Raw genomic sequence first — 17336 nt, 5'->3', positions numbered from 1 at the left:
TGGCAAAGGCGAGATAAAAATATGATGCACAAACTGGTTTCTTCAGGTGGTCTTCTAACTACTACGATAGGCTGTCTTGCTCTGTATGGTTCTGTACTACTTGGTTTTACCTGTAAGGTTGCATGAACTGAAAACTGTTTTGTTTTTTCTTTAACAATCAGCAATGCCACAGTACTGTTGTATACAAACTTATTTTTCCAGGCTTGGGAAACAAAGGCAAGCTACAAAGAGTTTTACCCCCAAGACACTAGCACACCAAGCCATTCTATGATTCTGTATATGACATTGTAAGGAATCAACCCAAAAATAATGGATCAGAGTGTTTGCTAGTTAAATGAAAAGTCCTGATCTTTAGGCTTGTCATTGTGCGCCCATTTCAGCTCTTGGATGGTATAAAAATACTTGGATGGTATAAAACACCTTTTTGTTCATAATGTAGAATTTTGTAATGGTTTTATTGTCTGTCACTAGTCCATTGTGTCAAATAGCAAACAAATGCTGTTGATTCCCTGATGTGATAGAATTCTCACTAAATATAACATAGTAATGTATAATACACATATAACGTGTATTGTAATTATAGTTAATAGTCCTGGCATTTGTGTGCATTCTTTTCCTGTCAGTTTATTCAATCTACTCAAATCCTTTCCTTCTGGAAGTCTTACGGGAAAAAATAGGTCTTCTAAGTACTTTGTCTTTAGAGGAATAATTTTTTGATGGGTTTGGTAATAATAATACAAAAAATACTTCCCATTTTCAAATTATTCATACTTCTTTCTTGGAAATCATGATACATGTTCTCTCAATCATGTTTTAATTTGGGGTGGGGGGTGGGGAAATTAGAATACCAAACTGAATTTGAAATAAAGTCAGTATTTACACTTTAGAACACATTCATAACATGGAGACTTAAAAACTAAAATGCAAGTTCTTTCTGACTGTAATGCTAATATTTCTATTTCAGGCACAGATAGTCTTATTGGTGATCCTTGTACTTGCTATTGGAGACTTTGTTATTGGAACATTTATTCCTTTGGACAGCAAGAAGGCTAAAGGTTTCTTTGGTTATAAAGGTATGCTGGAACAGTTAATACCTTATTAACAGTTAATATCTTTGCAATGTGGAGGCTTGCTGTCATAAGTGAGTGAACATCTAAAATAGTTTAGTCCTATTTAACTACAGAGATTATTTTCTGTGATTCTTTCAAACTCCTGCTGTTTTATTCCATTGGAAGTTTTAAGGCACAGAATTGGTTCTGCCTGCTTAATATTGATTATACTAAATTATAATACCATATTATAAAAATTACTAAATATTGTAGTTGTACTATTTTTAAAAGTTGGAGGAGAATATAAGTACTTCTGGTTTTAAAGGCTATTTAAGTTTACTGTGACTTTTATTTTGATGAATTAGGGCTTTTCTATCTTAAAATGTTCTACAGTTGATTTTTTGTTAAATAGGTTAAATGCTGTGATTTTTAGATTTTTCACAGAGCTATTAATGTCTAGAATTGGCTAATACTGTAGTTTCTATATCAGCATTGGCAGACATAAATAAATCTTTTTCTACAGCTGAAATATTTATGGAGAATTTTGGACCAGATTTCCGAAAGGAGGAAACTTTCTTCTCTGTATTTTCTATTTTCTTCCCTGCTGCAACTGGCATACTTGCTGGAGCAAATATCTCAGGTGATCTTGCGGTGAGTAGTAAACTAGCAAACTAAACACTTTTTTTCCGACAACCAATGAATGTACGTCTCTGTCATGACTGCTGAAATTTTTGTTTCAGGATCCCCAGTCAGCCATACCTAAAGGAACACTGTTGGCCATCTTAATTACCACGTTGGTTTACATGGGAATTGCAGTATCTGTAGGTAAGTAGTAAATATTTTTAACTTTATCCTTTCACATTCTTTGAGTGTGTTTTGATATAGTTTGTAGTACAGTTTGTCTTTCATGCATGGGAGAGGAACAGTTGGAACTGTCTAATTTTTTACTGTTGGAGATTGAATTTTCAGCTGTTCTTATTTCCTAAAATGAGTGAAGCAGTCACTAGTCTTACGAGAACAGCAGACTAAAGACGACAGACTTCACACTGATACTTACTAATTTGTTGCAGGTACTTAGATTAATATGTTTAGAATTCAGCAATGGGATGATGATCCTTGGATTAGAAAGGTGTATTTTCAGGAAATACTCACTGAACAAACATCTTTTGATCTGAAGATGATGGTAGTCAGCTACTTTATCAGAATAAATCATGGGAAGATTACACAGCTCCTTGGAGAGGTTGAATGAGCAGTAAATCCCCAGAAGACTGAGAAGAGCAAGTAGGGAGGAGAAACAATCCTAGATTTGTCTGAGTACTCTATAATTTCCCTTTTGAGGCTTTCTTCCTTTCGCCACAGTAGTCTGAATAATCTCAGTAGAACTTGCCTTGGTGTTGGATGTTCTGTCTGTTCTGCTCCAGGGCTTCAATGGTCATGCAAGTTTTTCCTGATCCATCATCTATTATAGTAATCTTAAGAATATAAGCATGTCTCTAATATTTCTTGCCTATAATTGGAAATATTTTTATACACGTCAGACAAATCAGTTTTTGGCAGTGCTAATCAGTTTTCTTTTATGAAAGACCTTGTTTTATCTTAGCTACATTGCTTTTTGAATGAAATTGACATTTATAAAAGTACCATTGATCTTACCGCTAATGATATTTCCTTTCCAAAGATATTAATCTTGCCAGTCTGCCTCTGTTGGCTAATGTTGTACTGTAGCTCTGCCAAATACTTGCTCTGTAGCAATTGAGCCCTATGCAACATAATGATCTACATTATTTCCTAATTAGATTGACCACAGGCTCCTGCTACCAAATCTGAATACTTTAGAACTTGAAACCACATGAGAGTAAAGTACTTATTAATATTAATATTAATTTGTTAATAGAATACTTTGATCATCTTTCAGACATGAAAAACTTCAATTTTCATATTACAAAAAGAACACTTTACAGAACTAACTGAACATGAAATCGTTTACATCAGATATGCTGTGCCCTAGTTGTTGCTTATAACTTAAAATTAGAATTCTGGTAATTAAAGGCCAGTGTGATTGCAGAAGATAAATATTATGAAATGAGTGAAGTCTAGTCTTTTTGAAGCTTTGGATCAGGAATCAGGCAAATGGAAATACTCTTGTTCCTTCCCCTGCAGACTATTCCCTACTTCCAAGTGTAGTGATGAGAAAGTCACTAAAACTTTGAAGAGGCTAGTAAACGTAACAGTAGTGATATCTGAAGAGGAAGAAGATATTTTGAATGTAGTGTAGTATTTATGTGTTCTGTAGTAAGCAAGAGGCTTAAGACGCTGGCTAGAGAGGGCTTAGTAGGGGAAAACTTATACTAGAGAGTTAGGCAGCCTATTTAAAAACAAGATAGCAGTAGCGAGGGAAAAGTGTGTGGTTTCATGCTTTGACAAGGGAATAATGCAGGTGTGCAGGTAGCAGGATTAAGGTTGCATAAGCAACTTCTCAATGGGAATTCCTGAAAGAGAAAAATTAAACAAAAACATTTAGACTGTAATTTATTTACATTAAAAACAGAAGCTCCAGTTTAAAAAAAAACAAAAAAAAAAAAAAAAAAAAAACAACCTTCTCAGTAGGGTTTCCATACACAAGGAAATAAAACTAATTTAATGAGTAGCCATTCATAGTACCAGAGAAGCTAAGAAGCCCACTTATTTGCAGTCTGAAGTGCTAAGGAGCTGCATGAAGTTAGGAGAAAACTTGATATAGATGGCCTGTTAACCTTCTTGGGCTTATGGAATGACAACTTCATTTTACTTTGGAAGGAACGTGCCTCTAAAAGCTTATAAAAAGACAAAATCCTTTTATCCTATTCTTACAAAAAATAAAAGTTGCAGGATCTTAGTGAAAACACTGCCAGAATCTATCATAAATAAAACATTTCTGAATGAGGGTTATGTCTGAATTAAGATGTCTGAACTGTTACTTATACTTAAGTATCTTCTGCTGAGAATGCAGCTTGCCCAGCTGGCATCTGTCCTGCTTTCTCTTGTAGTAAGGCTCACATCACGTTTGCTCATAGTGCTGTTGAACCTTTCCATTGTACTTTGAATCCCTGTCTGAAAGAGCTGCCAGCCAGCTTTGTCTCATACTGATCTTTTAATCTCAATTAAAACAAAACAAAAAAACCCAACCCTTCCACATACCCATAAAAAAAAGCATAGGAGAAGTAATTGGTGTAGGAAACACCTGTTGAAATTTAATCAAATGGGCTTATTAAGCATCTGAAAAATAACTAGAAGCAATGAGTAACATCCACCTACCAGGACTAGGTGTTCTAGAGTATTACTGAAGTTCTAAAGGTTTGGCAGCAATATGATACAGATATTTAAGAGTTCTTCTCAATAGGCAGAGATAAATTAATTTAGATAACAGGCACTCTTATTTGAGAAACTTAATCTTGTTTCATCTCTGTGCCCTACTTTTTATTACTATTCTTCAAGTAAGTCATTGAAGTCATCAGTAGTCACATGCTTCTTTTCCCAGGACCTCCTTGTTGTTTAAATTCCTAGAAGACTGGATTAAGGGATTTCTCTCAACCTTTTTGCTCTGTAGGGTTCCTTCTCTTCCCCATTCTGTATTTAATTCCTTGAAATATTGTCCAAAAGACTTAATGCTGTTTTAACAGTTGAGGTATTTAAATAATGGTAAGTCTGTTCTACACTTCTAAAAGAGCAAAACATAACATCTTGTTAATCAGATGAGCATTCTTAGTGTTTAAAGGGTGAAACGCTGTGACTACAGTTTTCTTAAGCAGTGAAACAGCATATAATCATAGACAATTGAAGATAGCAGTTTGTGATAGAACTTAATTACAAAAAATGTGGTAGCTGTGGGGCTGTGGTTAAGTATTTCACCAAGACATCAACTTTTAAAATACCACAGTTACATAGGATGTGGGTAGTATCAGAAATGGGCTTGAAAGGCTTTTGTGATAAGCACTTCATTATTTTTGAATGGCTGGGACATGTTGACTGAGCTGTGCAGCCTGTTTGTATGCCTAGAAAAACAGAAATGTGTATGTTACAAGGAGATTAAAACTTCTCAAAGTGTTCTGTAAGAACGTGCTTCCATGGGGAATATGTAATAGTACGATCTAAAAACCGAAGCATGTATGTAAAACTTTATAACATAAGTCATCTTATAGATCTTAGTTTCTCACAGAGTGGAGGGTAAGGGGAAAATTCCAAGACTACTACTTACGAAATAATCTAAGAACATTAACTTTCTTGTGTGATTTACCTGTTAGCAAAGAGACCGGCCTTTTTGGTCATTACATCTGAATGACTTCTACTGTGGAGATTGTCACAGCTGAGTTTCTAGAAAAGATAAAGCTGCAATGCCATGTATACCTGTATGCATATATTTGTGCATACAAATACAAAACTTCATTCCTCTAGGAAGATTGAAAAAAAAAAAAACACGCAAAAAACACAAACTCAAGTGATAAGTTAGTAAACAATGCTAATTACAAATACAAAGTTATGGGGAAACTCATGATTGAAAGTAATGTGAGTTAAAATTTTGCATTTAAACTTCATCAGTTCTATTGACGTAGCTTTCCTCTGTGTTAAAGCGTTCCGTGTTAGACTCATTTTTTTCTAAAGCTTAAGAACTTCTCAGGTAAGTAAACAGCTAGTTAGCTTGTTTTTATTCTTCATCGTGAACATGTGCTTAAATCTGGGATGTATTAAAACCGTAAATGCTGTATTTAATTTTCATCTGAAAGAATATACTTAAAAAGGAAGTTGAGCTTGACACATCTCTAAATTCAGGTTTAGTCTGATTATTTTTGCTTGTGGGTCCACTCTAGGTTCCTGTGTTGTTCGAGATGCCACAGGGAATGTTAATAACACCATTATCACTGAGCTGACGAATTGCACTACTGCAGCTTGCAAGTTAAACTATGATTTCTCATCCTGTCAGGCAGGGGCAGGGTGTCAGTATGGGCTGATGAACAATTTCCAGGTATGAAACTTTCTCTTAAATCTGTTCATTGGATTTTTTGATCTTTTTAATTGCTTATTGAGGAGAAAATCATACACTAAAAATTCTTACTTGCATAACTGTTCCACATAACTTTATATTTAAGTGGTACACTCTATCTAGTATGAAGGGCAAGGTAATTTAAGTTTTGGGGTGTTTATATACAAGTGTTTATAAATACTCACTCTGTTCCCAGATAAACTGTATAGGTTATGTTTTGGGACTGCAGCCTGCTCTGTTTAGATACCTGAATGCTATTCTTCATGGATGTGGATAGATGTACTGGATGCGGATAGATGTACTCAGTGTTAAATAGTGATTCATAGAAGTCATAGGTGGTCTCTTTCAGTAACTTTGTTTCTTAAGTTTCTTAGCAACCATATTTTTGGAAAATGTTGATGCATACTTGCCATATCATATATAATGGTAAGAATGTTGTGAGGCTTCATAAAATCTAATGTTATCATATTTAAAAATCATAGGGTTGTTTATAGTCTTACAGGTACTCGTGAACTATTAAGGGTTCACGAGTTCACTATTATTAAGGGTTTGAAAGAAACCAAGGAAAACATACTAATTGCCACTTGACTTAAACTTTCCTTATGGTAGTCTCTCTGCCCTCATTTTTTGTAATAGGCCTACAAAAGGTGGGCTTGAGATTAATTGGAAATCTGCTGATGGAAAGCATGTCTGTTTCAATGGCATGTGTGTTTTGGTCAAAAGTACGTATAATTACATGCAACTAAGATTGTCGGCCTTCCTGCAAGGCTCTGTTGAAAAACTAATTACAGTTTGCATGTGCCAAAATAATGTTTAATGCAGACCATTTTATCAGAGCAAAACACATTTTTTAGTGAAGTATTTATGTATCGGTATGGTGTTGCATTGTGCTGGTTTAGAAAAAGCATATATTGGAAACAGTTTGGAACTGCTGTTGTGAGAATCATTATTTTGCAAAATCTGAGTTTCCTAATTTCTTCAAGCTTGAAAGAAGCTGGTATCCCGCTATATTATCAGTGTACAGCTGAGAATAGTGTAGAACAGGTGTAGAACTTGATAATCCTTGTTGATCATTCCAACTAAGTGTGATTCAAAGACCAGGCTTCCTCTGATCGTAACTTTCTTCAAGTCATAACTTCAATAAGGTTACTTCTCATAAGTTGCTAGCACTTCTAATAAGTCACTAGTGTTCTAGTTTGTCATGATTTTTGTCCAAAGAGTACTTGTGTGTTCCACACTAGTCTTACTTGTTTCTGGGGGGGGGGGGGGGGAAAGTAGGTTCTGAATAGGATGAGAGTTTCAAGGCCTGGGCCTACAGAGAGAATGCAGTGCCCTTTGTCTCCCCTTGTGTTGGATTTTGAAAACTTATTGGAGGCTGCACCGCAGCTCTGAGCAACCTGCTGCAGTGTTGACCACCCTTTTGGTGGGACATTGTTCTTCTGGTAGCTAGCTGGACTTCCACTGGCTGTCTTCTCCTCTCGTGCTTCTGTTCTTTCTCTCTGTGAAAGAAATTGAATAAGAGTGTGTACCTTCAGAGAAATTAGGACCTCTGTCTAGTTAAAAAGAAATTTGTACATATTCTTACCGAACTTCCCTCAATTTAGTATTTCTGAGTAATAGGGGTAAATAGAGACTGTTTCCCTGTGCATGTGACCGTTGGGGTCTGGGGAGCCACGCTTAAATACCTCTCAAGCTCTTCATACAAAAAACTTCTTCATGCATGATAAATAACTGAGAACATATACTTCACAAACTTATCTCTAAAGTGAGCAAATGTATTTCATATACAAGTGAGTTGTATTTCCTATGACTTCTGAGTTTGCAAGTCATAAGTCTGAAAGTGCCAACTTACTCTTGTGCCCAGCTGCATGAAAAATGAGAGATATTTTATATCACTTCTCTTACACTTTATCCACCATTCTGTTCTTTCAGCAAAGAATTAATCTGAAGTTAGTGCGTAGCTTGGGTTTTGAATATGTTTGGACAGAAAATGGGTAACTCACAGGATGGTTAACCAATACAAAAACCAATAACCAAAACTTAAATGAAAACTGATGGTGAGAGGCTTAGAATCAGATGCTTGGGCCATCTTGAGTTTCTGTTACAGTCAATGCAAATGAAGTATATGTAGGCCCTCACAGCCTTTAGACAGCTTTCTGCTCAGCATCAAAAGGGCTGTCACCTTGTAGGCAAGTAACTTTGGGAACTTGTTTTGTCTCTGTAGCCTCATTCTGGAACTCACTTAGAATAAATTACAATTTTGGGTAGTTTAAATGCAGAATTTGTTCACATATCCGCTTTGTATATAGAAATTATCTTTATAAAAATGTTTAACTTTGGATGAAAATGTAAAGTAGCATGAATGGAAGTACTCCACTTCAGAAACAGCATAAAAGTTCTGCTAAAACCTTTTTCCTGTAAAGGAAGGAGGCTGTAAAACACAAAATAGTTGAAAGAAACGGGTTGAATAGCATTTCGTGCAAATTAATTTTGAAGAGTTAACTTTAAAATTATCTTTATTGGAGTTTGTATTCATTTGGCATTTTTCTGCTCCACAATGGTTGGACCGAAGAACTGAAATTGAAGTCAAAATAGAATATTTCAATATGCCAAATCTTTCAGTAACAAACTGTCTAAAGAGGAAACGCCGAGCAAACTTAACGAGTCCTTTAGCAGCCGTAACAATGTATTTCTCACAGGACCAATTGAAATAGGGCAGTTCTTACTGGATGTCTGTACTTCCAATTCTGTGTGTTCTTTCAAGGATGAAGATTTCACTGCTACAGCAACTCCATATGTGGGCTCTTTTGGTTTTGTGGTCCTGACTTTTAGATTATAGTCTGTATATTGTGTGGGTTTTCTTAACACTAGCATACTGGTTCAGCTGGAACTGGTTCCTCTTTACTCCCTCCCCAGTTTAGAAGTTTCGTAATGTCTCTTACTCTAGTAACCTAAGCTGTAACTTGCTAGCTTTTAAAATGGACAAACACAGTCTGCATATATCTTGGATTTCTTTCAAATTTATAAAACAGATGTAAGATTCAAAAATAGTGTAAATAAACAGAGACAATGAACAGCACCTAGAAAGAATATAAAATTGGAGTGTAGGTAAGGACTAGGTTGCAGACTCTCAAAGCAAATGTAGTAGACTGAAGGCCTAGGAAGAGAAATGTTTTAAATTACCTGGTAAGAAAAGTAAGGATGACTTGTAAACATATTCTGTCTATAACAAGTCCATCCAGGGAAGATGAAAGATAGATCAAGTGGCCATTGCAACAAAGAAAACTGTCATGCTGTTTCTGCAAGGATTATTCTGTTTGTTTATTATGTTGCTGAAGCATAGATTTTCTCAAAAAATAAATAAATTCATCAGTAAATAACTTATTTCCAGAAGAGAATGTAAGAATGTACAGTATAATGTTATTACAGTCTGGCATTTACAGCTGTGATTTCTTGTTTATTGTAAAACTAACCTAACCCTGGGCATAAGAGGGATAGCTTAATCTTGTGTAAGCAAGTGTGAAAGTACGGAGTTAACTCAAGGGAAAACATTAAGGAAGTATTAGGAGTATGAACATATTCCTGATATGCTTAACTAATGTGTATCATTAGTTTTGTTCATGTATGAATAAAAGCCTGTCCTACCATAACCTATTTTGTTGTAAACTTAAGATATACTTCAGGAAATCCCACCCCCATTCTTAACGATACCAGCTATGACAGCTGCTTCATTCTCGTCTTGTCTGTAATTTTCATTTCTGTTGTTGTAGAAAACCTGATGTATGAAACCTGATGCAATCTAGAAATTTAAAGACTGCTGGGTCTCTCAAACAGAATTAATCTGATATAGAGAAAAATGCTAAATTTTTATTATTAGTTTGGCACTAGGTATATGAATAAAACTTCATCAGCCCCCTGTATATTGTTTTTGGGAGCACATCTTACTTACTAAGATTGCTGTAGACAGCTGGATTTTACAATTTCAAATGGCAGTAATGTAAAAAAAAAAAAAAAGACACTTCTGCACGATACTCTTCCTGCTTCTACAGCCCCAATCCTTGTATTGTAGACAAGGTTGCCAGAATGAACGAGTTATCTGTTTAGTGTAAATGATGCAAAACCTCATTTGAACATATATATATTCTATTAAACCATGACTGTTATTAAATACGTGGTTCTATATCTTAATTGACTTGCTGCATGAAAAGCCATATGCAGCTATGGTAAGGGAATAGAGCAGAATGGCAGACAAGGGTTTTTAGGGTGTATGAAAATTAGAAGCTGCCTTGGTTTTAATTTGAGATCTTATCATACCAACATTTTTCCTTCATATTTAGCTTACTGAGCATCCCTTGCTTTGTTAGTCATCCAGTCTGCCAAGAACTGCGTATTGCATTTCATGCACTGAGGTTACAGAATTGTCCAAGGATGTGATCTTGGGGAGACTGGAAGCAAACTCGTCCTGTTATTGTGGTTTTGTATGGGAAACAAGCCCAACTTAGAGTGGTAGAGATGTTGAGAAAGACAAGATAAATTTTCCCAAGTTGTTCAACTTCAGCTGCTTTGTCATTTTGTCACCTTGGCTTTCTGCGGCCATGGTATTCAGTGGTACGTTAGTCAAATAATGTAACTATTTCCAATGAGTTTTTTCTTCCATGACTTACTTTCCAGTCCTTGTATGAGGTCATGGAGACTTCCACCATCAATTATTTCATGTGGTTGTACTACGTATTGTGTGATAAGCCACTTTCTCTTGTTCTGAAACTAGGATCTGTTTGTGTCCTGACTTTCCCCTACTTCATTCATTGCTATGAATGCATGATATTTAATGGCTTTTGAGTGGAGTAAGAAGTATTTTATTTTTTTGTTTGTGTAGTGAATATTGTCATCCATCTGTATAGTACGCTTTTCCATTTTGTTTTAAAAAAAAAATATTCTGTTTGCAGGTAATGAGCATGGTGTCAGGATTTGCACCACTGATTTCTGCAGGTATTTTTTCAGCCACTTTGTCATCTGCATTAGCATCTCTTGTGAGTGCACCTAAGATCTTTCAGGTACGTATGGAAGCAAAACCATAATCTCTTAAAGAATTATTCAAAATAAACTTTGAAACAGAACTTAAGTGGCAGCCAAATTTTCTGCTGTCCTGCTTTCTGCTATGAAGAGTGAGGAAAACATAGCATCTAGGCATTCAGGAAATTGCTTTGCCTTGGAACTAGGAAGCATTAAAATGAAGTACAAATGGAACACATACAACAATAATGGATTAGTTCATTTCTCAAAGTAATCAGAAGGCAGCATAAATTAGTACCTGTAGCTGCTGAATATTCATCTGCACAGAATACTTAATCAAAATAGTATGACTGTGAACCAGTTCTTGTGTGAATCACTTTACATTGATTTTTGTTGGCATTTTTGAATGAATTTTGCCACTTCTGAATGAATTTTGCTTTACCTTTTTAACTCTTTAATCTCATTGTTTGTCCTGTAAGGTCTTTCTAATTCAGTAAAACTTCACTGTTTGCTAATGGGCATTCATCCTCAAAAGTTCAGTATAGAGTTCAACACAGAAGGGGATTAGCAGAATATAAACACAAGTGTCAATGCAGAGAACTGGTGTAAACACTGGGCAAACTTTTCACTTTCTGAGGAAACAATTTTTGTCTCTAAAAATCGACTCTGATTGTAAGACTCCAGTGAAGCACAGTAGTCAACCACTTAGAGAAGAGCGGAGCTTGTTCTTACAGATAGGAATCACTGAAGGACAGAATACTGGAAATGCAAAATACAAAGGCAATTGCAAATGGAATTAGTACGTTAGCTACAAACATTCCTTCTTTTAGGAAAAGAATATGTGCAGTGAAAAGACAGCATTAGCAAACATAAATGAGGATACATTTTGAACAAAGTATAGATGCTGACTCTTGGATTTTATTTTTCTTAGGCTTTGTGCAAGGACAACATCTATCCAGGATTTCAGATGTTTGCTAAAGGCTATGGGAAGAACAATGAACCACTGAGAGGATATCTTCTAACGTTTTTAATTGCTCTTGGATTCATACTAATTGGTTAGTTTGAAATTATAATAAATCTCAATATCCTTTTGTCCTTCATGAAGCATTCTATTCCATCTCATGACTTGATGACAATGTCCTTGAGGTCTAATGCACTGCTTGTTTCTATGTGAGCATTCGAAATTTGTTTAGTTTGAGGATTTTCTTCTGTCTCCTAGATACATCTCTGTATAGAGCTAGAATAAATCTGAACAGTAGGAATACTACACTTTTGCTAGTCACTTCAGGTATCTGTTTTTAGATACTGTCAATGAATGAAAATATTTTGCTTGAGGTAGCGATGCAATAAGCTATAAAGATTAAAACTCTGAAATGAACTTTCCTAATTACAAACAGCTTCAGTAAATGGCACACTTAATGAACAGAACTTGTTGGAGTATGTTCTTCTGTTATGGTACAAACAGTAGAGATGATTGCTCGCACTGCTGTTGGCAAAGGTAAAGACTGTCTAGCTAGGATTACATGTGTTCTACATGGATAGTGAACTAATTGTGCTGTGTCCACCCATGTGACCTGTGCTAGTGCTGTTAAACTCTTCCTGATTTTATTTTATCCTTCCCTGTCTCTGCTTAGAGGAGGTACAGTCATGCTGTCTCAACTACAGCATGCTGACTGGAAACCTGATTATAACAAATGAAAACTTGCAGATTAACATGGCAAGTTCTGCATTTTGATTGCAGTTATTTGATGGTGAGAGTGCATGTGAATGTTTTACACTATACCTCTTAATGGAAAAAGAAGTGTCAAGCTCTTCCATCTCTTTCACTAATGAGAGTATTCATCACTGTTGCAATGGTATTGATACATTATAATGCATTAATAGTACCATCAGTTCAACTTTTAGTGGCAGACAGATGAACGTGTTTGTTGCATTGGCTCACACTAACTGCTGTTACCATTCACCATAGATGAGTGTCTCTTAGTTTCATTATAGTCTTATTCTTTGCTATTTGACAGCTGAGACTTCAGCTAGAGACATGCTGCATTTATATTAATGGTCTAGTACTCCTGGGGTTCTGAAGAACCCAATATATTGCTGCAGTGTTTGATCAAATCATGGTGGGAAAGGAATTGTCTCAATGAATTATTTTGAGAAAGTACGTAATGCTGAGAGGCAGTCCTGGAATACTAGATGGCATGGAAAAATGTTTAACTTCTTTTAAACTCAGAGTTGCACTTCCTGACTATCAGAAGATAACTCTGTAAATAAGAGACTGCAAGTTAATAGCTCTCTTTGTTGAATAGAAAGGACAAACTGCTTCTGCCTAGATAACAAAAAAAGATTGGTTGTAACAGAATTGACTTTGAAATGTACAAAGTCATTGGATGATATGTTTCATAACAGCCTGCTTTGTTCTTGTTTTACAGCTGAACTGAATGTTATTGCACCTATTATCTCTAATTTCTTCTTGGCTTCATATGCCTTGATTAACTTCTCCGTGTTCCATGCTTCTCTTGCAAAATCTCCAGGTACGAAACACATTTTGGGGTTGAGAATTAAGCTTCCAATTTCTAAATGCAGAAATAAATTTAAAAACTACTCATATAAATGAAAGTCTGGTTTAATTAAATGTCTATTTGACTTTCATGGTGCATCTGAGGTATAGTCTTAACATGGTGTATGCTTGAGTCTTCCAAAATTTGGAGGATTGAATGATTCAGAAAAGCTTGAGAGCTACAGATATGTCATCTTTGCTGAGGGAAAAGATTATTACTCAGTGTTTATTCAGAGATTCTCAAATAAGTGTCTGATGATTTGTCTCTGTTGTATCTCACTTCTGTTATTACCTATCCTTAAGAACTATTGCTTAAGAAAGCTTTCTTACTAATTCAATTTCTGGTTTTCAGGGCTCACCCTTTTGTTATCTTTGGGTTTCTCTCCTAATATGTTTAGCCTTCCAGCCCAGAAGAAAGTGGTATTGACATACTTCTTAATATTTTTTGGCTTTGCCCTTCTATGGTATTTTGCATTTTTTTTGGTATTGCAGGTAGTATTGCTATATTTTTACAGCTCTTGCTTGGTGTGAGAGGCTAGTTATGATGTAGGACTAAGCCAAATGACAATACTTGCAGAAAATGTTTCTTAGACTTGGTCTGCCATGCGTTTGTGCTGAAATGCCCCTAAAAGTTTTAGTTACTGCCTTAGTAGGTATTGTTATTTTTTGAGAGCGTGTGCATAACTCTGTCTACCCAACAACTCTATGCAAAATACACTTGTAAAGTGGGTGTGTGGATTGACAAATAAGGATGTAAAATAAGCAGTGACAGTCCAGCATTTTGACATACTTAGATTCTGCTTGGATGTTCTTTTTGTGTGGTGAAAATGTCTGGCCATGTGCAAATAATAAAAATACACACCTAGAAACAATACTATGGGAGAGAGGCACTTGCTGATGATTCGTGTTACGCTATCTTAGAAAGCAAAAATCAATTGTCAGTCAAGTTCTTGGCAAAGATTCTTTTAGCCTGATTCAGTAAACATGCTGGCACAAGCATCTTCAAATTTTCCTTTTGAGATAGCTTTTAGAGGTCAAAATATGCAACATAGAGCTGTTGCATATAAGATGCGAATTTGAAAGGTGTTGGAAAATTAAAAGCTTAAATGTGTCAAAGTCTCTATTTGATATGTTACTGGAATTGCCATGCCTATGAAATGTGATTGAAAGCACAGGAAGGAAAAGATGAACAGCACCTTTCTTCTCTTGAAGATTAAATTCTTTTCCACTCTTACCTTCCCTATCCTCCAAACTACATTTTGACTAGGTTGGCGCCCTGCTTTCAAATACTACAATATGTGGATTTCTCTCCTTGGAGCTATTCTCTGCTGCATTGTGATGTTCATCATTAATTGGTGGGCAGCACTTCTGACGTATGTCATAGTCCTTGGACTCTACATTTATGTCACGTACAAGAAGCCAGGTATGTATAGGGGCTGCTTTTGGTTCTGATGGGAGGAAGAGGTAGAAAGAAGAAGTGTGACCTTTGGGGGTAGGGAGGGTGGCAGAATGGATGGATGGACAGGACAAAAAACCTTGATGCTGATTAGTTCAAACTTCTGTTTCAAGCTTTTCATTTGTAGTGAAATGTAATTACACCTGTATATTCACTGATGTTGCTCTTTCCCCCACCCCTCAACAACATGCTCTCAATCAAATATGGTTGCTGCTAAACATAAACATTTGAAAAAAGATGAAAAGAAGAGATACAAATGGATTGCAGTGCTGAAGGCACCAAGAAAGCATGTTTTTGTCAGGAAGTGAAAGGGGGTACTTTACCATTCCTGTTTGAAAAAGGATTTGAGTAGTACTTGTTTTTTCAGTAAACTATTCTTGTAGCTTTGAACAACAATTTATATGCTCTTCCTTCCTCTAAGAATACTGTATGATCTAAAGTAAAAGATGGAGCAGAACTGAGCCACAAAGTGTTCGTGTAGTTGACTATAAGGAAAATCCTTATAAAAAAGTTGACTATAAGGAAAATCCTAAATCTTGGGCCATGAAGATTAAGTACTTGGGAGACAAGTTCATTGTAGCTATCAACAGTAAATGGAAACAAATAGAGAGGATACTGGGACTCGTTTCCTTTTAGATTTATTTTTCATAAGGAACTGCTTAATCGAGGTCATTTCCTTGTCTTTATTGCACTAGTTATTCACTAAAAGTATTTGACTTTGGTTAGGAAATATTTTGAGGTGAATTTCTCCTTTCCTGTGACGTAAAATAACTAATCACATTTTCTCCCTAAGTGTTACTTTTGAACTTTGACTTCATATTATGGGGAAAAAAAAATCATTTTTTCTTCCTAATTGTAAAATGAACTCTTATTTGCTAGAATTTCTACAGAAGTCTTATCTTCAAGTGGAATTGTCTATTTAACTGTAGGGTTTGTTGACTAGAATAGTGTAGAATGTACTGAGATGGAGTTTAAATCTTGTGTGTTTTGAGTTGGTATCAACAACTGTTTTGTGATCATGTAGTTCTATGTTGAACAACTAAGATATTGAAATTTTACAGATGTGAACTGGGGATCATCAACACAAGCTTTAACTTATTTGAATGCACTACAGCATTCTATTCGTCTATCTGGAGTGGAAGATCACGTGAAAAACTTCAGGTAATGTCTTAATATTAAAGACAAAAAATTATGTTGCGTAGTCAGTAGGATAGACTCACGGTGTTTACGGTCATATTTTTCATTAAATTGACTGTTTACCGCCTGTGGGTTTTAACAGCTTTGAATTTCATGATCATGGACATCCTCTGGATGTAACTACATTAGCGTTTTATTTCAGATTAAGAAGGCAATTCAGAAGCAAGTTGATGGATGATGCCTATTTGCCATTCATGCATCATGGTTTTTGTGGCTGGCAGAATGAACTGTTAATTGTATTCATTTCTGATGAAACTGGACTGGAAGATGACCTCCAAACAGCTAACCAGCATTTGGTCTGCATAAGGCTAAAGCTGGTTTAAGCTAATATCCCTGAAATACGTATACTGTGGATGTCATCAGCACAGGCTGTTTCACGTTAAACATTTGGTCATTATCATTGTAATGGTAAATAGACTACATGAGTGTTTCACACAACTGAAAAAAGAGAACTGATTGTTATCCAGCATGGCTGCCTAGGATGGTCCTACTGAAGTAGGCAATACTTCAATCCTACAGTATCCATGCTGCTTTTCTGGAGTAGGCTATTGTAGATGAAACATGCTTCAAGAGAGAAATTTAGAAAATGCTGTGACTGAAACTATTTCCTCAAAGTCCAGTTACAAAACTCCGTCTAATTATGAAATAGCTCTTATCTGAAATCCTAAGACCTACATGACATTATAATTCCTGATTATTTACAAACACTGTATTACCTATATTACACTGAGTTGCATTTTTACTAGGAAAAAACAATGACTTCAGAAACTCGTTGGTTGCTTAGCTATCAAGAGCAGCAATTCTTAATCTTAATGCAAATCTGAAGGCTGGCATAAGTAACTTACAATATTTTATTGTAGTTAGTCTTGAACTCTGCTGAAACTTCTGTCAGATGCAAGTCTGTTTTGGATAGCAAACTTAGATGAAGAAACAGACGTAGGAAAATTCTTACTAAATGTAACTGTGCTGACAGAGTAAGTGGAGTAAGTGAATGCTCTGCTGATCAGTATGCATTTCAGATTGCATTGGAAGTACTTCAGCTGTTTT

At 35.6% G+C, this 17336-nt stretch overlaps 1 protein-coding gene across 3 annotated transcripts in view; it reads left to right on the top strand.

Annotated features, from left to right (window-relative positions):
* Positions 1 to 17336, top strand: part of SLC12A2 (solute carrier family 12 member 2) — a 62755-nt gene that overhangs the window by 27688 nt on the left and 17731 nt on the right. For all 3 annotated transcript variants that reach the window (XM_080575101.1, XM_080575099.1, XM_080575100.1), the window contains exons 7-15: positions 965 to 1073; positions 1573 to 1700; positions 1790 to 1874; positions 5894 to 6048; positions 11013 to 11120; positions 12011 to 12134; positions 13509 to 13610; positions 14904 to 15059; positions 16154 to 16253. In XM_080575101.1, the coding sequence (XP_080431227.1) occupies positions 965 to 1073; positions 1573 to 1700; positions 1790 to 1874; positions 5894 to 6048; positions 11013 to 11120; positions 12011 to 12134; positions 13509 to 13610; positions 14904 to 15059; positions 16154 to 16253 (1067 nt within the window). The remainder of the gene's footprint in view (positions 1 to 964; positions 1074 to 1572; positions 1701 to 1789; positions 1875 to 5893; positions 6049 to 11012; positions 11121 to 12010; positions 12135 to 13508; positions 13611 to 14903; positions 15060 to 16153; positions 16254 to 17336) is intronic.

The sequence above is a fragment of the Anser brachyrhynchus genome (assembly GCF_964034855.1).
Source record: "Anser brachyrhynchus genome assembly, chromosome: Z".
Lineage (NCBI taxonomy): Eukaryota > Metazoa > Chordata > Aves > Anseriformes > Anatidae > Anser > Anser brachyrhynchus.
This window is presented reverse-complemented; position numbering and strand designations above follow the sequence as displayed.